This window comes from Bolinopsis microptera, chromosome 6, assembly GCF_026151205.1.
Source record: "Bolinopsis microptera isolate Bmic1 chromosome 6, MBARI_Bmic_1.0, whole genome shotgun sequence".
Taxonomy (NCBI): Eukaryota; Metazoa; Ctenophora; class Tentaculata; order Lobata; family Bolinopsidae; genus Bolinopsis; species Bolinopsis microptera.
This window is the reverse complement of record NC_087077.1, coordinates 12,636,852-12,661,675: the sequence shown is the minus strand read 5'-3', so window position 1 is coordinate 12,661,675 and position 24,824 is coordinate 12,636,852. Positions and strand designations below refer to the sequence as shown.

The 24,824-nt window shown below is 37.2% G+C and overlaps 2 protein-coding genes across 5 annotated transcripts in view; one reads left to right on the top strand and one right to left on the bottom strand.

Moving 5' to 3' along the window:
* The window catches only part of LOC134816308 (ras GTPase-activating protein 3-like), an 89,964-nt gene that overhangs the window by 58,980 nt on the left and 6,160 nt on the right, over nucleotides 1–24,824 (bottom strand). The window contains exons 2-17 of one of the 4 annotated variants that reach the window (XM_063825101.1): nucleotides 9,564–9,673; nucleotides 8,645–9,377; nucleotides 8,387–8,502; nucleotides 8,139–8,291; nucleotides 7,896–7,978; nucleotides 7,528–7,650; nucleotides 6,762–6,867; nucleotides 6,449–6,558; nucleotides 5,165–5,194; nucleotides 4,844–4,924; nucleotides 2,921–3,115; nucleotides 2,623–2,750; nucleotides 1,977–2,156; nucleotides 1,419–1,548; nucleotides 1,119–1,229; nucleotides 170–984 (exon numbers count right to left, since the gene is read on the bottom strand). The exons of 1 other annotated variant lie outside the window; for it this stretch is intronic. In XM_063825101.1, coding sequence (XP_063681171.1) covers nucleotides 805–984; nucleotides 1,119–1,229; nucleotides 1,419–1,548; nucleotides 1,977–2,156; nucleotides 2,623–2,750; nucleotides 2,921–3,115; nucleotides 4,844–4,924; nucleotides 5,165–5,194; nucleotides 6,449–6,558; nucleotides 6,762–6,867; nucleotides 7,528–7,650; nucleotides 7,896–7,978; nucleotides 8,139–8,291; nucleotides 8,387–8,502; nucleotides 8,645–9,377; nucleotides 9,564–9,639 — 2,535 coding nt within the window. In that variant the 5' untranslated portion in view covers nucleotides 9,640–9,673 and the 3' untranslated portion in view covers nucleotides 170–804. Of the gene's footprint in view, nucleotides 1–169; nucleotides 985–1,118; nucleotides 1,230–1,418; nucleotides 1,549–1,976; nucleotides 2,157–2,622; nucleotides 2,751–2,920; nucleotides 3,116–4,843; nucleotides 4,925–5,164; nucleotides 5,195–6,448; nucleotides 6,559–6,761; nucleotides 6,868–7,527; nucleotides 7,651–7,895; nucleotides 7,979–8,138; nucleotides 8,292–8,386; nucleotides 8,503–8,644; nucleotides 9,378–9,563; nucleotides 9,674–24,824 lie in introns of those variants that run through there. 2 more of the 4 variants (XM_063825102.1, XM_063825103.1) reach the window with 2 other exon arrangements.
* LOC134816321 (carboxylesterase NlhH-like) lies at nucleotides 3,304–4,904 on the top strand. Its single transcript, XM_063825118.1, has 2 exons — nucleotides 3,304–4,000; nucleotides 4,141–4,904. Exons 1-2 carry the CDS (start codon nucleotides 3,418–3,420, stop codon nucleotides 4,635–4,637), a joined length of 1,080 nt encoding a protein of 359 aa, XP_063681188.1. The 5' UTR covers nucleotides 3,304–3,417; the 3' UTR covers nucleotides 4,638–4,904.

The following is a 24,824-nucleotide window of genomic DNA, read 5'->3' as shown; positions in this document are numbered from 1 at the left end:
TGTCAATTAATGTCAATTAATGTCAATCAATGTCAATGTCAGTTTGGGGTTTTTATGGAATACTGACATTAATTGACGTTGCATCCCCCCCAATCGGCGTCCAAAAAGTCATAGTTTTATACCCTTATATTATATTAGAAAAGTTAACATGACAAAATCAAACTCAAGATTGAAGAAAATACTTTCATTACTGATTACATCGTACAACAGAAACTCAGCAACATTTTTAATACATTAAATATTGTGTAAAAACTTGTAGTTCAACTGAAACAAAAGCATAAAATATAGCATCATGAAGCAAAATTAAAGAGAAACGTTTGGTATAAAAGAGTGACAACTGATTGTCGATTAAAATGATAATAATGGGGAAAATAAGATGTTTGTGACACAGTAAAATTCATGCCGCTGATAGCAAACTTAATTTATCTCATATTTGGCTGAAAGCGTACTAAAGGATCGTTAACATGTAAGCTAGATTTAGACCCCCACCACATCTACGGCCAATTTAGCAATTGTGTAGAATTACAAGCGTTTCCAAATCGCCTCCCCAACGGTTGGTTTACGTAATATCAGATAATAATCAGTTGTTTGATCTGGACATATACTCTGTCCAGGCTATAAGAACTGTCCAGTGAGAATACACGGTTCTCACACTTTGTTCGCGTCTTAATTCGACCTACAGGTGTTAGACTAGTCTTTATTTTCTAGATTATCAGTCTTTATTTGACATACCAGGCGGTCAGGCCAGTCTAAAATCACGACACTTTTTCTCAGCTCAAATCACTGTTAGATAACATGTCCTGTTCACATGTCCGTCTCCTCGACGTTAGTAACAAGGTTACTGGCACTGTCATTCTCCCCCGGTACTTCCACCATTGGTAGCACCATGGTATTGACGGGCGTTACTTTAGCTCCAGGGTTCATGGTGACCCGTGCAGATTGCTGTCTGTGAATGGACCGCAGTGATCTTCTACTCCTTCTGTCCTGAACAAAAATACTATATTGTCATTGTCGCATATTGTAAACACGCTTATTGAGCTTACAAGTTTTAAAGAGATCAATATGTTAAGACTGAACTAGTCAATTAAATGAACCTTAAGTTACTAATTTTAACTAACCTTAATCCCACTTTTAGCGACTTTGATAAGAACCACAATGAACATGGACAGCCAGAGGACAACGAGTATCGTGTGTAGAACTAGGAGAGCTATTACTAACCCATCTTGGTCCTGAAGTAACAAATGTTTTTTAAATTTACAGTTCACAAATTCAATAAACTTGACTGGTTTATTGAATTATCCCTCATAAATCACTGTTATTTAAATTAAAACGCTCTTTGCCTCTAGACTTACGTTAAGTAAGATAGTTATGTTAAATGCCAATAGTGTGTAACAACAATCAATACGTAGAGAACTAACGGGGTAAACAAGTGTAGAGTCGATAGAGTTGATAACAGCGTATAGTTGAGTGAGGAATAGCAAGAAAGTAGCTCCTATTTCAAACACATTACACCAGTTATTCAGTAGAGAGATAGCTGTTTCTGATTTTCTGAAAGATAGAGTATTTTTACAATCCCTGCAATCTAAATTGGTTCACAAATTTGTCAAATTACAAATGGTGGGCAGACAACAAAGAACTTCGATCAAATGAGTTACATGACATGTGCTTTAAAACGCGCGCGTAAACATGCGCGGCATCTGCGCGGTAACTTACATGATTATATAAGTCGCGTGTTACTGACAGGATACCTCAATTTAATGTACGATCGAGTGTTATCTTAACTAATGACTGACCCTTAATTATAGGCCTTAGTGTAGCCCCTGGCAACCACATGTAAAATATACTGCACACAATAGCAGAATGTGGACCAAAATTGTAGCAACAGCGAGGGTGACATAGCGAGAATTAGATGCATTGTATTTTGTAATAGTGACATGGGCAGTGTAACTAATCTCAATAACCATGATAACACTTACATGTAAGGTTGTCTAATGACGATTAGAAGCAACCAGAGGAATGTAAGAATGCTGTTCCCTCCCGCCACATATAACGGGGGAAGATAAGTCAACTGTGTTGTCATTATCAGGATAAACTTTCGTAGCAGTAGGATTGGTTCGCAGAACAGTCCTCGGTCAGTGAAAGATTCGTGTAGTGCACTGGGATTATCATTATATTATTAAATTTAAGCTTGTGTGTTCAGCTTATATCTATCTAAAGTAAGGAAAACTAGTAGTAAACTTGTTGAATGCGAGCTAGTTGAAATTCAACTAGGTTGAATGCATCTACTCAAAGTCTAATTACAGCGAAACCTCTCTATACCGGGCATATTGTGATGGAATACAGCTTTATGTTCTCAAATGACAACCAAATGCGATATGAGCAATGATAATGTGCATTTCTTGCCCAATACAAGCTTATCAACTAAAGTTTGGGGGAAAGGAAGAGATACACGGTATAGAGAGGCACGGTACACCGGGTACAGAGAGGTTTTACTCTACATTGTGTGTTCAGAAAAGTTGTAACCTAAAGCTTTCAGAGATCGATTGATATGATAATTGAGTTACAAGACACATTACATAATAAGGAATGTACACATTACATAATAAGGAATGTTTTGTTTACCCGAAGAGCTCCGCGCTATTTTTATCCTTAGTATCAAACAGTCTCCAGATTCTAAAGAGAATTAGGAAGAGAAATACTATCACTCCAAACTCTAGAACCAACAACATCGTGGCTAGGAAAGCAACACCCTGAAAATAATTGGATAATTGGACGAAAACACTTTCTATGGATTTTCTGTTTAAAATCTAAGGAATAGATTAAGGTGGCATAGTTCTTGATCCTCAAATAAAACAGTTAGTTACCATAGTTACTAGAATATATTCAGAGTAAATAAAATAACGCTAAATCAGTAAATAACCTGCAGTGAAGGGTCATTGCAGCTAACTGTGTTATCATAGAACCACTGGTTATCAACAATCGGCTGGTCATCATTCCATTTAACAGTGACAGTCTGCGGTGCCCAACTCTCACAAGCGTACATGCGCAGACTCAGAGCAGTCATGGGCACAAACGCAATCAGGATGAACATTACAAACAGACGCCTCATTCCAGTCTGGGAAAAATAAATAGTGTAAACAGTAAAGTATAATCTATAATTCATATTGTATATTATTAATTACTCTAATAAAGTACATTCATCATCTAATATCTATAAGATAAGTAATTCATAGACCAATCAGATATCGAGGATATTAATCGATTTATTACATTAAAACCAAGATAATAATTCTATTTTTGAGTTACACACTTCACGTTCGTTTGATCAGTTCAATTTGCATAAGTTAGCTTTTTCCCCACAACAGAGACTAAGCCTTGAACCAATCAAAGAGCTGCATTTCAGTCACGTGATTCAAGATGAGAGTTGAGTCTAAAGGTTTGTTCAACTACCCTTTACAAGGAAGTATTGACAGTGATGTGGCACAATTTGAGTCGTCTCTCGAACAAGAAGTAGCTAAACTGACCGGAGTAGCCAAACTCATGTTACACAAAATGGAGGAGCTGAGTAAATGTGAGAGCGAAGCGAGCGACAAAGAGTTCACAGTGATGATACGCGGGATGATAGACCCCTTCATAACACAGATTGGAGCACATCCTACACTGCAACAATGCAGTAAACACACTGTAGAGACACTGCTATCAGTACCCACGACACATTGTACTGACTACAATGTACCAGTACATGTCTACACTCCTACTTCCCTCGCGCACAACACTCGCAACGCTGCGTACATATACGCGCACGGCGGGGGAGGTGTAGCGTCCACTGCGCCACTTGCTAAACCTTGGTTGGACTATATAGCTGTTAACTGTGGGGTGGTGGTGTTTAATGTGGATTACAGACTTGCTCCGGAAACAAAGTCTCCTAACAATGTACTGGATTTCTACGAGTGTTTGAAGTTTGTGTACAATAACGCGGCAGACCTCAACATTGATCCAGGTTACTTGTTCAACTTTTTCAAATAAAAAACACTTTTCATTTTTGTAATGTACGAATGAGCTTACTACTTCCATAAAAACAAACTTTAAGTATGATATCTCAATAACAACTTTAAGTAAAATAAGATGTCCCCACTACAGAAAAGATAGCAATAGCGGGAGAGTGTGGAGGCGGGTACATATGTCTAGGAACCATGGTGCTACTCGCACAGCGGGACCAAACACACCTCGTCAAGCTAGCTATGCCTGGTATGTCCCTGATAGATGACTACTGTTTCTCCCCACCCAGCTGCATGACACGTGAGGAACGCCGAGATTCCCTCTCCATGCGGAAGATCTGGCGTCTGCGCGCCACTGATTTGGAGTCTCAGTGGGAGGACCCTGTACTGTTTCCTGGTAAAGTTAGTGACGAACTCCTCGCTAAGTTCCCTCCTACCATTATAAATGAGGTGGAGTTTGACATGTTTATCACAGAGACGAGTAGGTTGGCTAACAGGTTGCGAAGGGTGGGGAGACTGCTGGAGTTTGTGGTTATACCTGGCGCCAAGAATGGGTCTAATCTTAACCCTGAGTTTAAGTGTTTTACAGCGTGGCAGGAGACTATTAAACTGTCTATTCAGGAGTATTTGCTTAAATAAACAAATATTGGTGACGGTGATTCTAAAATTATTAGTAAAAAGGGAGTGGCTTAATAAAAGGGGTTTTGAATAATATTTATTATAATGAGGAGTTTTTCCCTTGAAATATCATGTTTATAGATACAATTTTACGTGAACAATCAATCTTATTATATTGAAAGGTTAAAACGGATGTAATTTTTAAACACTTATAACTAATTACAAACCTGTTTGTCCTTGAGATAGTTCGACTCATTGTTACTGATGTGTTCGTCTCCGGACTGCTGCAACGCTTTTATACGCTCACTCTGCACCAAATACACAGATATTCAGGGGGAACATTTTAAATTCCTAAAAGCCTAAACTGGAATCTCTTTATCAGTTCAAAAACTAACGCTACAATTCTCAAACTTAAAACAAATTAAACACGGATCAAAACAAATACTCAACATCCGAAATCTCTCAGTGAATCACCAAACCGAATTTAAAACAGTTTGTAATAACAAAAACAAAACTCGAAAGTGATAGAGTTGTGATAGAATGTGAACCTTCACATGCAGAACGTGCAACTTTCGCTTCTGAAAATACAGGTGACGGAATTTAGTGCACAGTTTAATCGTGAAGGTTTAATTTTGTTGTATTGAACGATTCAAATTAGTAAGAGTAAGATATTAGAAGTTTTTTGTATCATAATTTGTACTTTTAATAAGTTACCAGATATATAAATTATTAGTTGTTAAACACTTAATTGTAACAATCATGCTGGTCAGCGCACTGAGAATTAGAAGCAGCAAGTTACAGTTAATATCATGTTACACGTAAATGTAGTTAGTTCCATGAAACCTCATTATCAGTAGTAGGCACATGTCAGAGTTATCACATTGCTAGTTACAAGCTCTACGTGAGGCTTAAACTATGTAATGTAGGAACAGAAGATTCTAGAACTCTTTTCTACGCTGATTCTGTTTAGGAGAGCTCAGGCAATATGATTTAAATAGTTTTTATCTCTATAATTTGCTACTCAGTACGTAGTTTATACAGGGTGTTTCAAAAGTCTGGCGAGGATGTTCTTTTTGGATATAACTTTTAATCCATTTGTCTAAACTTCATTCTGTAAAAAGTTATTGGTAGTTCTAAGGTTTAGTGGTGACTTCTCAAGTTTTTACGTTACCCTGGCCACCATAGCAACCGCAATCAGTCCCCTAGCAGTTCATTAAATTATGTACACTTTCTTATTGAATAATTTCAACATGCATGCTATGTCTCAAGTTAGGGCTGGCACCATCTTTTACTTCCGATAAGTCGTGAAGCAATGCCTCCACTTTCTACTTTATACTGAATTTAGCCAGGACAGCGTTAAATTTCTTTAAATTAACCTTTTTCTTAAGCTGGAACTATAGCTAAGCATCCTAAATTTAACTTGGATTAAATAAGTACAGTATCAGCATCACATGCTAGCTAGAAATAGTCGTTGTGATTGGACCAGTAGTAATTGCTGTCTATGCAGTATGCACTTGTCTGTCATTAAGATTGATCGTTCCTACTAAAGAAAGTTTTCTGTTTAGGAATTTAACATGCTTTCTTGTCCTGCAGATGAGTGAATATTGTCTTTTGTAAAGCTTCTTTTCATGAAAGTGTGATGAGAGAGAAGATGATAATATGATAACAAATAAAGAGCTGAATGAATAAAGAAAATCAAAAACAAATACACATGAGACACATTATTAAGAATTTAATAGTATCATAAGAAGACATGCTAGAGAAGAGGATCTAAAGAATTATAGCAGATAAGATAAGAAATGAGGATTATATATGAAGATCATAAGACTCACATAAGACTTGTCCACACTCAGCACCACAATGGTCATGATGATGGGCCAGACAACAGCTGAAGCCCAGTGGATGTAGTACAACTCTAGTGTAGTTAGACCCGTCAGACATTCTGTAATTATAATTATATCATTAATCGTGACTATCTCAGGTACTGAATATTTCGATATCGATATTTCCTTTCCAGCCTGTCTGTTTGTAATCAAAATGTAAACATTGAACCCCAGCTAAAATCTAGCACTGAACTCTCTAGTCTCTACACATTCCACACACTAGGTAATGTTACACATACCACAGGTAACCACAGCAACTAACCCAGATCAAAAGCATGACTGTTCATCATTGAAAGTTTGTAGACATCGCCCAGCTCTCCCCAAAACCTCGGCCAGTTTGCTTTTATATCCATTGTTAAAAAATAGATCTGAAATATTGTGTGTAAACCTCAATTCACCTGATTAATTATAAAATTTAATTATAAATTGTAAAATCGCTGGTTTAGACTTGTTTGGCCAGAACATAGCTAAATTTAGTTGCGTCACCCGGACCAGCTACTATCGCTTTTTAAAACTTGAATCTACTGGAAATGATTCCCACTGCGTGCTTGCCAGCAGTTCAAACTTACTGAGTTAAAATTTACATGTTGTTAACAAGGAACATTGAGCGACTTCGCAAGCAAATCTTACATGTGCTATTGTAACGGGCACAGGAAGAGCTAATTGTAAATGTGAACACTGATCCGAGCTAAGAGGAACTTGAAGAAAATGAACTCTTGTGCGCGGAGAAGAACTTAGACAATAAAATTAGGAAACAGTTTTTAGGAATTTGGTTATTATTTTGTAAAAATCTCATTATTTTTACTCCTGATCTCCGGATCAGCAGAAACTACACACGATTATAATTGAAGTAGCTTAATTGCATGACATCTTGCGACTGTTTTATATCATACGTAATTTAGAAGCAACGTTTACTTTAACTGGTTCAGAATTCGCAGTTTTATTGTATCCGGAAAAGATAGAACTAAAATTTAAACATCAAATCATGTATTGAGTAGATTATAATATTAGCTATTATTAATCGTTACCTGTAAGTAGGAGAAGAGTTGTTTAATCATAGTAGCTGCGAGAATATTGAGCCCTGAGAGGAATACTCCGTATCCCAGTATCACAACCAGGACCACTATTAACACTAGGGCGGCGATAGGGACCTAAAATAACAAGTAGAGAGGGAGAGAGTAACATTTTACAATATTGTTACAGATGTTATATTATTAGTACCGATTGTTCTTAATTCTACAAAATATATGACCTTTTGTTTCATGCTACGAGGAAAGTATTTATTATTTATTTGCAATGTTCCTCGTTGATAAATCCAAAACGATAAGATTGTGTACGAGTCCAGAACATATGATGACGTCTTGTTAACAGCTGTAAAATTAATTGTGAATATTACCTTGGAAGTTAGACATTTCTCACATTTCCCTCCAATCATTCTATAATCTTCCGCACAAGTTTCACAGGTTGGTCCCTCAGATCCTGACAGAGAATATCTGTTACCAAGTTACAAACAGACAAACTTACAAACTTACAAACTTACAAACAGACAAACTTACAAACATACAAACTTACAAACAGGACAGACCAACTAACCAAAATATAAAGAAAAACTAAAGACAAAGTTTTACAAATAACGTACCTGCTTCGCAAGCTCCCGCTTTACAGTTTCTAGGGAACATACAGTCCATACAGCCCGTAGTGGGGGTTTCACACTCGTAACTCGTAACACTCTCATCCCAGAACGTAAACCGAACCCATTTGTTAGCCATCTTACCGTCCGCACACGTCTCACCTTCAAACAATTCAAATTAAAGGTAATGACTGATGGTAACAGTGACAAGGAAAGTGAAAGTGAAAGAAAAAGCGGGAAATTTCAAAATTTCTTACATGATACAGCTGTGCTATCCTCTAAAAGATCTGCATATTTTCCTCTTTCTTCGCAGTAACATTCTTTAATGTCATATTCGTCAACAGTTGTTTCGCCCAAAGAGGGATTTTTCAAGCTGAGAGGGATTTGTAAATTGAAGAACACATTGTTTTACTAAATTCAAACACATTTTGTACATCTGCATACATTAGAACATCTCAAAGAATACAATTTTCATCAGAGAATAAAATGTTGTGTCCTAGTTACAAAAATGGTACCTGGTGCAATCAAATCGGTTACATCTGGCATTTCCATCACCACCTTCTTTCTTAAACACAGTCCTGAACACTTCTGGATAATTGCCCGAGAACTTGTTGTAACTGAGATCCAGCTTTTCCCATTTATCCTCATTAGAAATATCTTCTAAGTCACCTTCAATCTCGTTATCATATAGGTTTATCGACTTTAAGGCAGTCAAGGAGTTAAGGATTGCAATTTCAGCAATTCCGATGGTACCTTTTATTTTGTTACCAGATAGATTCAATGTTTCTATAGTTGCTTTAGCATTCTCGATCTTTTTAAGCACATCTGATATATCCATATTTAAAGAATTGTTGCTCATATCGAGTGATATGAGGCCAGCAGGAAACGAGCCACTATACTCTTTAATGGAGTTTAATGATAAGTTAATCTCTTCTAATTGTGCATTGTTTTCAAAGTCCAAATCGACAGCAAATCCTTCAATTTCATTATCTTTCAGTATGAGAGTTGTGAGCTTCGTGAGAGCCTCAAAACCGCTGGGGATTGTACCAACTAGCCCCTGACTAGTAAGGTCCATCTTAGTTAGACATTTTGATTCACTGCCTGATTCACAATCAGAGAAGTCCATCTCTGCATCTGGTAATGCTAACAAGACTTCAGATCTGGGGGAATCAGGCTGACCTTTATAAAGATTCCAGCTCTCCTTCCAGGAATCATTACCACTCAAACCATTATAGAAGTCGTACAAATCTGAAATAGTGATGTTTAATGTTTATACACTATTTCAAGTCAAGCGAGACAATTGTATTTAGCAAGTTACTGGAACTAAGCGAATACTTTGTAACAACCAAGAACCTAACCCTATTTTCAAGAGAAAAGTTATACAACTCTTCATGGACTGTAACATTGTAATTGATACAAAATTATAACACTTACATTGCGATTCTGTGTTTATAACATCACAATTGCAGAATGACAAAATCCAGGTAAATAGGAGGAACTTTAAGATCATGTTTTCATTTCATCAACACCTAACAAAGATAATACTGTTTTCAGTGAAATATTGAATATTCAATACAAAGACTAAGAGTGTAAAGATTGGAAAAAAACAAGTCTTTTGGAGCATCTTTCTTTAACAACATAAGTACAACCCGGCTTTAAAAATAATAATCACAGATAGCCTCAAAATAAACTGTTATTGTGTGCTTCCCCTAGACAAAGGTAACTACATTTAAATAGTAGTAAAACATAAATTTGAGTAACCTCTGTAGGTGAATACAAAGAATACTTTGGAATCAAGAAAACATTGGTATCATTGTGACATGATCTAAAGTTTTTTTTCACACTGACAAATATGCTAAAATAACTCTTGGGAATGTATTTTATCAGCGCTTAGACAACCTCGCCTACATCAGAAGGCTCATGGCAATGGGTCTTCACCAGAAGGGGGCCAAAATGTATCATTATGCGACTGCCCTCATTTCTTAATCCTACCACTCAGCATTGCCCTTTTCAGATATTAGTTGTCATGTCCAGCAGCCATCAAGATGAGAGCAAAAAACAGTGCTAAAACATGAACAGTTGAACTGTACCGAAAAGATACGTAGTGTTAAGACTTCAGCATCTTTAATTTTTACCATTTTGAAGGCTTCACTGTCTTTAATTCATTGCAACCCGTCTTTAAATTTTCTGGTAGAAGTAAGGTCAATGTATGAAATGTGTTTTATTCCATCCGATCTATTTTGAGATCTGTTGTGGCGTCTTTACGAGCGTGCCAAATCACTATACAGTAGATCTTCAAGATTTTTCTAAAAGGGCCCCTGACAGTTGAAATCAACCTGTTTCAATGTATTTTCGAACGCTGTTTCCAAATTAACCCACATGACATAGGGTTAAAATGCTCCCCTTGCGAGATATCGGCAAAAAACTGTCTCGATCACGTGATATGACCATAGCATATGGACACGTTCATTTGAGTTTGAGGATATTGGTAAACAAAAATGATAGCGTTTTCGACGATAGTGGCTTAATTTTGACATCTATCAACATAGCACGTTCAGAAGTTCTGAACATTAGCCACGTAACCCATACTCCCATATGCACTGCTCAGAAAGAAAATCTATTGTTGTTAGGCATTATAATGGTTCAAATGTCACATTTTGTGTGACTTGGTTAACTGCAGTTGTCTAAATATCATTCCTTGGTCTGAAATATAGTAGATTAGGTCAATCTAACAATTATGATACAACATTGGTTAAAGGGCACGGATCGAACGGTTACAAGGCAATATTTGGGTAACTTTGTCACACTCAGAATACCATAGGTCTCTATTCTACTGTGAGGTGTCCTCAAAAACCTTTTAACTCATTATTTGATGGTTGATCTACCAATCATAGCCCTAAAATATGTTGTTTCGAATAGTTAGCTAATACAGGCACTTGGTTATTGGGAAATGAGGTTAATTCTGTCACAATATATGGAATTTTAAATTTTAAATTTTGGTTTGAAAGGCGGGAAAACTTTACATGATGACAATGTAGTTGATGCAAGTTAAGATCAGTTGATGTTTACATTGTCACAAAAAATGATACGAAATCGTAAATAGGTTAAAAATAATGATTATAGAATGAAATAGTCTCTTATAATAACTCTTATAATTTAAACTGATGTGACAAAGTAAACATGTCTTGCCCCTATTTTGAAGATCTATATATTCTATGACTCTATTAGAATTCAACATTCTTTCAGAAAAAAATCGGTAGAATATTGTCCAGAACATCAGAGCTCAAGTTTAACAATTTTAGATTAATTTGACACTGAAAATGTGAAAAAATTAACTTTCCCTGCCCCAACAATATCAAGATAGTGTATTAAAATTGGCATAGGATGCTTTATTGCCTATATTAATCGATCCAAACTACGAAAAAGATCTGTTATTCTGATGACGATTACCTAACTGATGTGACAAAGTAAACATGTTTTGCCTCTATTTTGAAGATCTATAACTCTATTAGAATTCAACATTCTTTCAGAAACGATTGGTAGAATATTGTCTAGAACATCAGAGCTCAAGTTTAACAATTTTAGATTAATTTGTCAAAGACGCTGAAAATGTGAAAAAATTAACTTTCCCTGCCCCAACAATATCAAGATAGTGTATTAAAATTGGCATAGGATGCTTTATTGCCTATATTAATCGATCCAAACTACGAAAAAGATCTGTTAATCTGATGACGATTACCTAACTCTTATAATAACTGATGTGACAAAGTAAACATGTCTTGCCCCTATTTTGAAGAGCTATACCTCAATTAGAATACTATGTAACTTTATCATCAATGAACTAGTTATTTTGCCAGCAAGGAGCTAACAGAGTTATAATAATTTTTTTGTGACGAAATTACCCTATTTTTGACCATGGTGCAGTAGTTTAATTGTGACACTGTTAACATATTACCACCCGATATGTGACTGGTGCGTGGTACAAGCAGTGTTGTTTGATCCATAGTATGTAATATAAGGGGTTTAAGCTGGTATATCATTATTTGTTTAATTTCACACATGTTCAGATATCATCAAGATTATGTGACAAAGTAAACTTGTTTGTGCCTTCTGTGTTTTAATTCCTTACGACTATATGATATAATAACAATTCCTAGCACTTCCAGGCCATCAAATAAACGTACACTACTCAGCATTGCTTATCAGGGTGCCCTAAACATTCTTCACATGTTTCTTAAATGTGTGACAGAGTAAACCTGAGTGCACCATCTAACGAAAAAAGTCGTCAAATATGTAGGTAATGGTCATATGTACCCATCCAATCAACTGGACACTCAAAAATGTGGTCAAAAACGGCAGCAAGGGGTCCATATTTACTCCGTCACATGTTTATATTGTGACAATGTAACCATTTTCGTGCCGGCCGTATTTAAGCGATATCTTATCACCTGATTAAGATATCGTTAAGTGACAAAGTTAGCCTAGAGGATGAGACGATTATCTTAACCATCAAGGGTTTGTGTAATTTCATAGTGTGACAAAGTCACCTACACTGTGCCTTTTAATAGGGTCACTTATATTTACCAATATCCTCAAACTCAAATGAACGTGTCAATATAATAAAGAAGTTGGTCTAATTTCTCGTTAGGGTTAGGGTTTCAGCATATGCTTCAGTTAGGGATTGGGTTGGGGTTAGGGTTGGGATCGGATTATAGGGTTAGGGTTTCGAATAGTCATTTAGAGCCACCTAGAGGACTGTTTAAAAAGTCACATGACAGTCGAGTGTACGTAAATCATCATCCGCATCTTTGATTTTTCAATTTTGAAGCCTTGCTGTCTTTAACTTGGGACTCTCGAAGTCTTGGATCTCATAATGTCTCGTAGTGTGGACTGTGCAGACGGCACATCAGGGACGTAGCCAGGATTTTTCTTTGAGGGGGGCTGTCGAGCAAAGCGAGCCGACGCGTCCAATGAAGCTGCGCAGCGAGCGAAGCGAGCAAGCTGTGGCAGGGGTCTGGGGGCGCAGCCCCCAGCGGGGTCCAGGGGCGGAGCCCCTTGGCGGGGGCTAGGGGGGCGCAGCCCCCCGGAAATTTTTTGCGAAACAGGGTGTTTTAGACGACATTTGGCATTAAAGAAATTTGTAGGACAGCAATAAACTGGGATTGAAAAGAATCAAGTACTCACGTAAATTTGGTAACTTCACAACAGTAATCTGCATTCTCCAATCAGAATTTACGACTTACTCAGGCCTCATCGTCTTAAGATTTTTACATTTCCTACGGTCTAGGGGACACTATTGACACTATTGACTAACCTAATCAGGTCCATTTATCCACCTGACCTGCTTATGGAGAGGAGTGGTGACGACAATAAGTCCGTAAACTATCTCGACATCAACATCTCGATGAATAACTCCGGACACGTCGCCACCAAGCTTTACAACAAACTTGATGACTTCAACTTTCCTGTGGTCATGTACACCTTTCCTAACAGTAATATTTCCTCTTCTGTTGGTTATAATGTTTTTTACGGTCAGGTCCTTCGTTACTCTTCCATTATCTCTGACCTTGATTCTTTTCTGTGTTCTACCAACACCCTTTATAGGACACTTCTTTCAAGATGTTATAATGACAGACTCCTGAAGAGTAAATTCAGAAAGCTTCTGAAAGACCGACCTAGTATTCTGTACAAATACAGTATACTTGATGTCAGCGACATCCTTGACATCACATTTAACGTGAACAGGTGATCACTGACGAGTGATTGCTAGGGGGTCTTGGCACATTAAACCGGTACAGGTATTAAACCCCCAAAACCGGTGTGCCAAGTCATCTGCTGATGATGTTCACATTACATTATTTCCTCTCTCCTTTATTCCTTCCGTCTTTTCTTAAACTTACAGTTCAGTTACTTTATTTCACCAGGTCTACCTAAGGATCAATTATTCTTTGGTGGGGTTTCACTTCTGGTATTGGCTTCATTCCCGTTCCTTTTCCTTATTCTTTATACTTATTTTTTATATAGTTTAATGAGATAATTATAGAAGTCTTCTAGAATGTTTGCTTGGATTTAATGACATATATTTACTAATCCACAGTTCAAATCTTTGACTGACTGCAGTCATAAACACAGCCCAGTTACCAGGCGACCATGGGGACTAGGGGGCTTATCTTTTTTCTGGGGTTCGATTTTTTCCGGGGGGGGGGCTGCCGCCCCCCTAGCCCCCCCCTGGCTACGTGCCTGCGGCACATACCACTCTGCCTAAAATTATTTCGTAGTTTGTAGTTGCAAGGCGAGCCTGAGCTGTTGGTTTTAGCCTCAAGTGCAGACCTGTGCTCGTCGGCCATCGAGGACACCATTACATTGCATTGTTCATTATTATAATTCAAAGAATTATTTATGTACGACCGCCAGCATGCAATTATGCATGCAAATCAAACGAAAAATATGAACTTGCATAGTAACCATGATAACGAGGGTTATTAAGTTGTTTCACGTTACAAAGATTGTAAAAACGGCATTCTTATCGGTTTTGGTGATATTACGTTGTGTTTAGTGCGAGAAACTTTTTAATCGGCTGTATCTTCGGTTGTGTAGGATATTTTTTGACGTGATTTAAACTTACTAACAAAAAATACTATTAACTTCCTCCCTGTGACCACAGGTTTTCTAGTTCATTATATTTCTGATTATTCATTGACATTTTACAGTCTCTGAAACGGAGTACAAGGGTTAATTAACTTTGAGCTTTGTTTCGGTTACCTGGGGACTTCAGTGTTCAGGCCTTTTCTGTCCATAAACATTAAAGCTGCGGCGGAATGACGGGTACTTAATCCAGCTCATCAGAGGAAAGAAATCTGCAAAGTTAAAGTTACGAACTTATATTCTGCCAAGGCGCAGTTTATATCTCCGCCAAAAGCATCACATTTTAGCATTAATGCGCGTAGTTTTCTCAACTATTTTCACAGTCGCGCCTTCCTGAAGTTACATTAAACAGCCTCTTTTGCTTCCTAACATACCAGTTTATAGGAAGCAAAATATTATATATAAGTAAAGTGCAAGAAACCGAATTCGAACTTGGCACATTAATAGCATGGGAGACGATATTATACATGGGCGATATTTAGTAGAGAATAAACCGGTACCTACGGTGTACCGGTACCGGTATACCTACGGGGTGATATTAGTACAATTTGGTTAGAACACCTCCTCTCGTATTATTGAGAATAAATTTACTTTTCCATACAATTGTGCACTTCAGTCGTATAGTAAACCGGCAGTAAAGCATGAAATGCTTTAATGATAAAAGATTCGTTTGTTATATAATAATGATTTTTTTGAGTCGAGAAATACAAAATATGATGTTAACAAAACACAACTTTAAAGAACGATCAAAATTCTTACAAAGTTTTATTATAAAACTCTGTGACTGTTAAAAAGTATTAGGTAAATGATTCTTTTAATTCTGCCTTGATGGTCTGTAGCTCTTTCTCCTGTTTCCCATTTTGAGGAAATCAACCCTCTTCTTAGAAATTGTGCAGTAGAGTGTCGACGGGTCTGAGAACTCCAACGAATGAGGCATGATATCTTCTTCTACAGTCTTTTCAAAAACTTGTTAACATTCTGAGTTATATTATTGTCATAACAACAAATAGAATTTATTAGAGTTGAGCTATTCCTATAGTCCTTGTTATGACAGTATTAAAACTACAATAGTTGTCACGAGATGTTTGATATAGTGGCTAGAGTTGAGCTATTCCTAGTCCTTGTTATGACAGTATTAAAACAACAATAATTGTCACGAGATGTTTGATCTAGTTATTAGAGTTGAGCTATTCCTAGTCCTTGCTATGACAGTATTGAAACTACAATAGTTGTCACGAGATGTTTGATCTAGTGGCTAGAGTTGAGCTATTCCTAGTCCTTGCTATGACAGTATTAAAACTACAATAGTTGTCACGAGATGTTTGATATAGTTATTAGAGTTGAGCTATTCCTAGTCCTTGTTATGACATTATTAAAACTACAATAGTTGTCACGAGATGTTTGATCTAGTTGTTAGAGTTGAGCTATTCCTAGTCCTTGCTGTGACAATATTAAAACTACAATAATTGTCACGAGATGTTTGATCTAGTTATTAGAGTTGAGATATTCCTAGTCCTTGTTATGACAGTATTAAAACTACAATAGTTGTCACGAGATGTTTAATCTAGTTATTAGAGTTGAGCTATTCCTAGTCCTTGATATGACAATATTAAAACTACAATAATTGTCACGAGATGTTTGATCTAGTTATTAGAGTTGAGCTATTCCTAGTCCTTGTTATGACAGTATTAAAACTACAATAGTTGTCACGAGATGTTTGATCTAGTGGCTAGAGTTGAGCTATTCCTAGTCTGTAGTCCTTGCTATGACAGTATTAAAACTACAATAGTTGTCACGAGATGTTTGATCTAGTGGCTAGAGTTGAGTTATTCCTAGTCCTTGGTATGACAGTATTAAAACTACAATAGTTGTCACGAGATGTTTGATCTAGTTATTAGAGATGAGCTATTCCTAGTCCTTGCTATGACAGTATTAAAACTACAATAGTTGTCACGAGATGTTTGATCTAGTGGCTAGAGTTGAGCTATTCCTAGTCCTTGCTATGACAGTATTAAAACTGTAATAATTGTCACGAGATGTTTGATCTAGTTATTAGAGTTGAGCTATTCCTAGTCCTTGTTATGACAGTATTAAAACTACAATAGTTGTCACGAGATGTTTGATCTAGTGGCTAGAGTTGAACTATTCCTAGTCCTTGATATGACAATATTAAAACTACAATAATTGTCACGAGATGTTTGATCTAGTTATTAGAGTTGAGCTATTCCTAGTCCTTGCTATGACAGTATTAAAACTACAATAGTTGTCACGAGATGTTTGATCTAGTGGCTAGAGTTAAGCTATTCCTAGTCCTTGTTATGATAGTATTAAAACTACAATAGTTGTCACGAGATGTTTGAACTAGTGTCTAGAGTTGAGCTATTCCTAGTCCTTGTTATGACAGTATTAAAACTACAATAGTTGTCACGAGATGTTTGATCTAGTGGCTAGAGTTGAGCTATTCCTAGTCCTTGCTATGACAGTATTAAAACTACAATAATTGTCACGAGATGTTTGATCTAGTTATTAGAGTTGAGCTATTCCTAGTCCTTGTTATGACAGTATTAAAACTACAATAGTTGTCACGAGATGTTTGATCTAGTGGCTAGAGTTGAGCTATTCCTAGTCCTTGCTATGACAGTATTAAAACTACAATAGTTGTCACGAGATGTTTGATCTAGTTATTAGAGTTGAGCTATTCCTAGTCCTTGTTATGACAGTATTAAAACTACAATAGTTGTCACGAGATGTTTGATCTAGTTATTAGAGTTGAGCTATTCCTAGTCCTTGTTATGACAGTATTAAAACTACAATAGTTGTCACGAGATGTTTGATCTAGTTATTAGAGTTGAGCTATTCCTAGTCCTTGATATGACAATATTAAAACTACAATAATTTTCACGAGATGTTTGATCTAGTTATTAGAGTTGAGCTATTCCTAGTCCTTGCTATGACAGTATTAAAACTACAATAGTTGTCACGAGATGTTTGATCTAGTTATTAGAGTTGAGCTATTCCTAGTCCTTGTTATGACAGTATTAAAACTACAATAGTTGTCACGAGATGTTTGATCTAGTTATTAGAGTTGAGCTATTCCTAGTCCTTGATATGACAATATTAAAACTACAATAATTTTCACGAGATGTTTGATCTAGTTATTAGAGTTGAGCTATTCCTAGTCCTTGCTATGGCAGTATTAAAACTACAATAATTGTCACGAGATGTTTGATCTAGTTATTATTATTATTATTAATCAACTATATACAGCAAACACAAGATAATAGGAAATAAATCATAAAATCGAGTGGCCGAGTAGTCTCGACTCACCCATAGCTTCTCCATAAGCGTCTATCATGAGCTTTGTACACTAAATCGTTGAAATTACTTAAACTAAATCTTTTATTTACAATCACAATAATATTCTTCGTCATAATGTCTTTTATTAATAAATCAAATAAATTTGAACGAGGTCTGCCCCTCCTTCCTTTGTAATCAAAACATCCTAAACATGCAAATCTAAAAGATAAGAAAGCGGGAGTGTCATCACCGCTTCTGAGAACGTGCCCAAGCATCTTCCATCGTGCTTTCTTGATCCTTTCAGTAAGGGGACTGACATTACATCTCTTATATAAGTTCTCGTTACTGATAACCGTAGGCCAATAGGTGTTGATTATCTGTCTCAGATGCTTCCTTTGAAGAACGTCGACAGATGCCATTACGGTTTCAGGAGTAGCCCAGCTGCTACAGTTATACAACAACACTGAAGTGACAAGAGCTTCGTACAACTTCAGCTTTCTACTCTCACTGATCTGAACAGAACTATTCAACCAGACTTTCTTGTAGGTGTAGAAGGCAACATTGGCTTTGTTGCGTCTGTTGACAATATCTCTTTCTGAACAGAGCTTTGATCCTAATAGCACTGACTCTCGCCACTCTTCATTTCCTCTGATTTTATTGCCATGGGCATCCAAAGCATCTGTCTCTGCCAAATACACTCTTGTAAACACCGTCTTTGATTCGTTAACAAAGAGGCTCCAGTCCTTTAGTATGTCACTAGCAATCTCTAGTATCTTCACCAGACTCTGACCATCTTCACTCAGAAGCTCAGCATCGTCAGCATAGGCGGACTCTAACGGGAGGCCTCTATCAGAGACTGGGGGGTTTGGTCTAGGAATTGTGACACTGATCACGGCTCTGATGTGATTCAGGGCACCGGCAAGGGTCAATGTAAACACTTTACCTGCCAGACTGTCTCCCTGGTAAGCTCCAATATTAATCACGAATTCACCAGACTCAGCTCTGTTGACCGTCACCTTGAGCTTTGTATTTGAGAGGAGGTACTGAACCAAGCGAATGTCGTCTCTAGAGCATCCTGCATCAATGAGGAGGTTGATGATGGTCTGTCTGCGGATGGTATTAAACGCAGCGGTCATGTCAATGTTGATTTTACTATACTCAAACTCGCGCCTGGTAACCACTGATGTCAACATTCTCTGAGACTAAACCAGGTCAGCACAACTGCGACCCTGCTTGTATGCCGCCTGCCAAGGTCCAGTGTACATATCAACGTGGTAATTGATTCTGTTCAAGGCTACGAGGGATAGGACTTTTTCGAGTTCCATTTAGCAATGTGAGGGGCCGGATAGACTTTACCGGACCTCGGGGTTTTCCTGGCTTCTGAAGGGGTGTCAGGATACCTTCTCCAATAGCTGGGATGTATGTGTTGGTCTCAAAGGAGAGATTGTAGATCCTAGCCAACTCATAGTGGAGGGGATATCCAGCAGCTTTCATTAGCTCATTAGGTATACCGTCAGGGCCACACGCTCTACCGGATTTCAGCTTCATAACAGCACGGCCAACTTCTTCAGTTATTAGAGTTGAGATATTCCTAGTCCTAGTCCTCCTCTAATAACTAGATCAAACATTTCGTGACAATTATTACAGTTTTAATACTGTCATAGCAAGGACTAGGAATAGCTCAACTCTAGCCACTAGATCAAACATCTCGTGACAACTATTGTAGTTTTAATACTGTCATAGCAAGGACTAGGAATAGCTCAACTCTAGCCACTAGATCAAACATCTCGTGACAACTATTGTAGTTTTAATACTGTCATAACAAGGACTAGGAATAGCTCAACTCTAATAACTAGATCAAACATCTCGTGACAATTATTGTAGTTTTAATATTGTCATATCAAGGACTAGGAATAGCTCAACTCTAATAACTAGATTAAACATCTCGTGACAACTATTGTAGTTTTAATACTGTCATAACAAGGACTAGGAATATCTCAACTCTAATAACTAGATCAAACATCTCGTTAAAACTATTGTAGTTTTAATACTGTCATAGCAAGGACTAGGAATAGCTCATCTCTAATAACTAGATCAAACATCTCGTGACAACTATTGTAGTTTTAATACTGTCATAGCAAGGACTAGGAATAGCTCAACTCTAGCCACTAGATCAAACATCTCGTGACAACTATTGTAGTTTTAATACTGCCATAGCAAGGACTAGGAATAGCTCAACTCTAATAACTAGATCAAACATCTCGTGACAATTATTGTAGTTTTAATATTGTCATATCAAGGACTAGGAATAGCCCAACTCTAATAACTAGATCAAACATCTCGTGACAACTATTGTAGTTTTAATACTGTCATAACAAGGACTAGGAATAGCTCAACTCTAATAACTAGATCAAACATCTCGTGACAACTATTGTAGTTTTAATACTGTCATAACAAGGACTAGGAATAGCTCAACTCTAATAACTAGATCAAACATCTCGTGACAATTATTGTAGTTTTAATACTGTCATAGCAAGGACTAGGAATAGCTCAACTCTAGCCACTAGATCAAACATCTCGTGACAACTATTGTAGTTTTAATACTGTCATAACAAGGACTAGGAATAGCTCAACTCTAATAACTAGATCAAACATCTCGTGACAATTATTGTAGTTTTAATACTGTCATAGCAAGGACTAGGAATAGCTCAACTCTAGCCACTAGATCAAACATCTCGTGATAACTATTGTAGTTTTAATACTGTCATAGCAAGGACTAGGAATAGCTCATCTCTAATAACTAGATCAAACATCTCGTGACAACTATTGTAGTTTTAATACTGTCATAGCAAGGACTAGGAATAACTCAACTCTAGCCACTAGATCAAACATCTCGTGACAACTATTGTAGTTTTAATACTGTCATAGCAAGGACTAGGAATAGCTCAACTCTAGCCACTAGATCAAACATCTCGTGACAACTATTGTAGTTTTAATACTGTCATAGCAAGGACTAGGAATAGCTCAACTCTAATAACTAGATCAAACATCTCGTGACAATTATTGTAGTTTTAATATTGTCATATCAAGGACTAGGAATAGTTCAACTCTAATAACTAGATCAAACATCTCGTGACAACTATTGTAGTTTTAATACTGTCATAACAAGGACTAGGAATAGCTCAACTCTAATAACTAGATCAAACATCTCGTGACAATTATTACAGTTTTAATACTGTCATAGCAAGGACTAGGAATAGCTCAACTCTAGCCACTAGATCAAACATCTCGTGACAACTATTGTAGTTTTAATACTGTCATAGCAAGGACTAGGGATAGCTCAACTCTAATAACTAGATCAAACATCTCGTGACAACTATTGTAGTTTTAATACTGTCATACCAAGGACTAGGAATAACTCAACTCTAGCCACTAGATCAAACATCTCGTGACAACTATTGTAGTTTTAATACTGTCATAGCAAGGACTACAGACTAGGAATAGCTCAACTCTAGCCACTAGATCAAACATCTCATGACAACTATTGTAGTTTTAATACTGTCATAACAAGGACTAGGAATAGCTCAACTCTAATAACTAGATCAAACATCTCGTGACAATTATTGTAGTTTTAATATTGTCATATCAAGGACTAGGAATAGCTCAACTCTAATAACTAGATTAAACATCTCGTGACAACTATTGTAGTTTTAATACTGTCATAACAAGGACTAGGAATATCTCAACTCTAATAACTAGATCAAACATCTCGTGACAATTATTTTAGTTTTAATACTGTCATACAAGGACTAGGAATAGCTCAACTCTAACAACTAGATCAAACATCTCGTGACAACTATTGTAGTTTTAATACTGTCATAACAAGGACTAGGAATAGCTCAACTCTAATAACTAGATCAAACATCTCGTGACAACTATTGTAGTTTTAATACTGTCATAGCAAGGACTAGGAATAGCTCAACTCTAATAACTAGATCAAACATCTCGTGACAATTATTACAGTTTTAATACTGTCATAACAAGGACTAGAATTAGCTCAACTCTAATAACTAGATCAAACATCTCGTGACAATCATTATAATTTTCATACACAACTGATCGTACAGTTTAAAATGGAACAAAATAAGACAGAATAATTGATCACATGTTAAACATAAGCTGATTTAGGAGAAGCAAATATTAGTTAAACTAATGTCTGTCACATAAAATACTGAAAATAAAGTTCACAACTGTGAACTCAAATGTATATAAAACACACTCACAATTAATCGTACAGTTTAAAATGGAACAAAATAAGACAGAATAATTGATCAAATGTTTAAAAAATAAGCTGTTAACAGTTAAAAAATAAAGGTATCATATCAGACGAGTAGCTTAAATGCGGGGCGAAGGTCTCAATTGAAGATGCTGCAGGGCGCGGCATAGCAACCATCCAATGTGCAACGATCCAATGCGAAAATTTAAAATCACATTTGGATATAATGCGCGTGAGTGCTTACAAATTTGCTTTTGGCGGAGATATAAACTGCGCCATTCTGCCAAAGACTTTTTTTTTGGGACAACTTAATTAATCTACATTAAACATTGTCCCAAATTTCCCCCTGAGGGAAACGTGATTTTTATGAGCAATGAGGCAAACATTTTGCAAAAACCGGAAGTCTCTATTTTCTATTTTAGGAGATAGGTCCAGCCAGTACACAGTAAGGTTACTTAGCTTGCTGGCCTATTATATATATTGCTCTATAATATATATTGCTCTATCATATATATTGCTCGCATCTCTCAATACGAAAATCTCGAAAAGTGCTCCACGCATTGAAATTGGTGTGCCGGGTAAACAATACTATTTTTTGGGTAATTTCAATTGTAATTCTAAAATTGTAATTCTATAATTATATTGTAGGTTTAAAACCTACCAGGACGCGCGCCGAGTTGGACGCGCGCCGAGTTGGACTCGTCGACGGTCCAATATATGGAACAGATATTTTACGAGTATCACTTGACCATTGTTAATGGTCTGGCCCGGCGCGCGCTACTTCGTAGCACTTGCCGTCGGGCATTTCGAGAAGAAAGCGGCGCGCGCTACTTCGAAGAAATTTAGACGAGTAACATCCGTCAAGAGTATCACCCGTTAATAATTATAATTCTGATCTTATTGTAATTTTAATTTTAATGAACTATCGCCATGAATATTATTTGCATTACAGTGGTTTTATGGGTTATGTATTATAACATTATTTACAATTTTGAATTTGTAATGTTATCTTATATGCAGCGTGCCTAGTATAGTTCTAAGTTCATGATTATTACAAAATTTCTGCTGCAAACTCACTCGCCACTTTCTTTCCGAAACATAATGCAGTATATTGACTTATATTAACGCGTCTAGTCGGGCCGTGTCAGTTTTGTTTTACGCACCGTGAACTTTATCGATTGTAATTTCATTTAACTTTTAATCTAGGTACCGTAGAAAAAGCTACAATACGGCTGCAAACTTGTGCGAGGTGGGCCTACAACGTGATTGTCATACGTATGACTCGCCGTGCACGAGTGCGCGGCTCCCGCTGTATCGTCAGGACGATAATAGTGGAATTACGTCAGAACGACCATTGTAGGTTTACAACCTACCAGGACGCGCGCCGAACAGATATTTTACGAGTATCACCCGTTAAAACGACCATAGTGAAACGACCGTGTGGGTTCCAACGTGGTACAACAACGTGAGCAGTGAGGCAAAATCAGTCGATTAACAATGAACGAGCGTGCTAAATCACTTTACAGTCGATCTTCGAGATTGTTCTAAAAGGGCCCCCGACGGTTGTAACCAACTTCAATCGATGTATTTTCGGACGCTGATTCCGAATCACCCCCCATGACATCAGACATAGGGTTAAAATGCTCCCCTGACGAGATATTGGCGAAAAACTGTCTCGATCACGTGATATGACCGTATAAGGAAGTTAGTCTAATTTCTCGTTAGGGTTAGGGTTTCAGCATACGTTTTTGTTAAGGATTGGGTTAGGGTTAGGGTTGGGATCAGATTAGAGGGTTAGGGTTTCGAAAAGTCGTTCAGAACCAGCTAGAGAAAGGGTTGAAAAAGTCACGTGACAGTCGAGTGTAGAGTTGATTCACGATGTCAATCCTTCGCATCTCGCCGATCTGCATACATATGTGGTTGCGAGAAGCATTATTTGATGCGCGCGCGACCCAGTAGTGCATCGCGCTACAAAGTGTAGAGTGATTAAACATCATCCAACAATGAACAACAAGCAAATTAATATGTGCTAGGTGAGGCTTGTAGCTTGCAATGTATTTGGTATTTATACTTTTGGGTCGTGCCGCCCATCAAATAAGGCTCTCGTGGCTATTTTGTATTTACTGCAAAGTGGCCGAGCTGCGCACTTTTGTGCAGCAGGCTCAAAACGTGGACACAATACACCCATGAAGGCTTTCTCAAATAACCAATAACGTTTAGGAAAACAAATTTGTTAGGAAAACAAATTTAAATTTTGGTATTTATTAATAACAATCAAAACATATCATATCATAAAAATAAAGCCGCGCGTTGGTTGACTGCCTCAGTAAGGTGGATTATATAAGCATAAGCTCGTTGATTCACGATGTCAATCCTTCGCATCTCGCCGATCTGCATACGTGGTTGCGAGAAGCATTATTGGATGCGCGCGCGCGACCCAGTAGTGCATCGCGCTACAAATAAGCTCGAAGGTGCCC

Excerpts from the sequence above, each read along its gene's own strand:
- LOC134816321 (XM_063825118.1), top strand. The coding sequence starts at position 3,418 with ATGAGAGTTGAGTCTAAAGGTTTGTTCAACTACCCTTTACAAGGAAGT. Across the intron at positions 4,001-4,140 it reads AGACCTCAACATTGATCCAG|AAAAGATAGCAATAGCGGGA; the intron begins GTTACTTGTTCA and ends TCCCCACTACAG.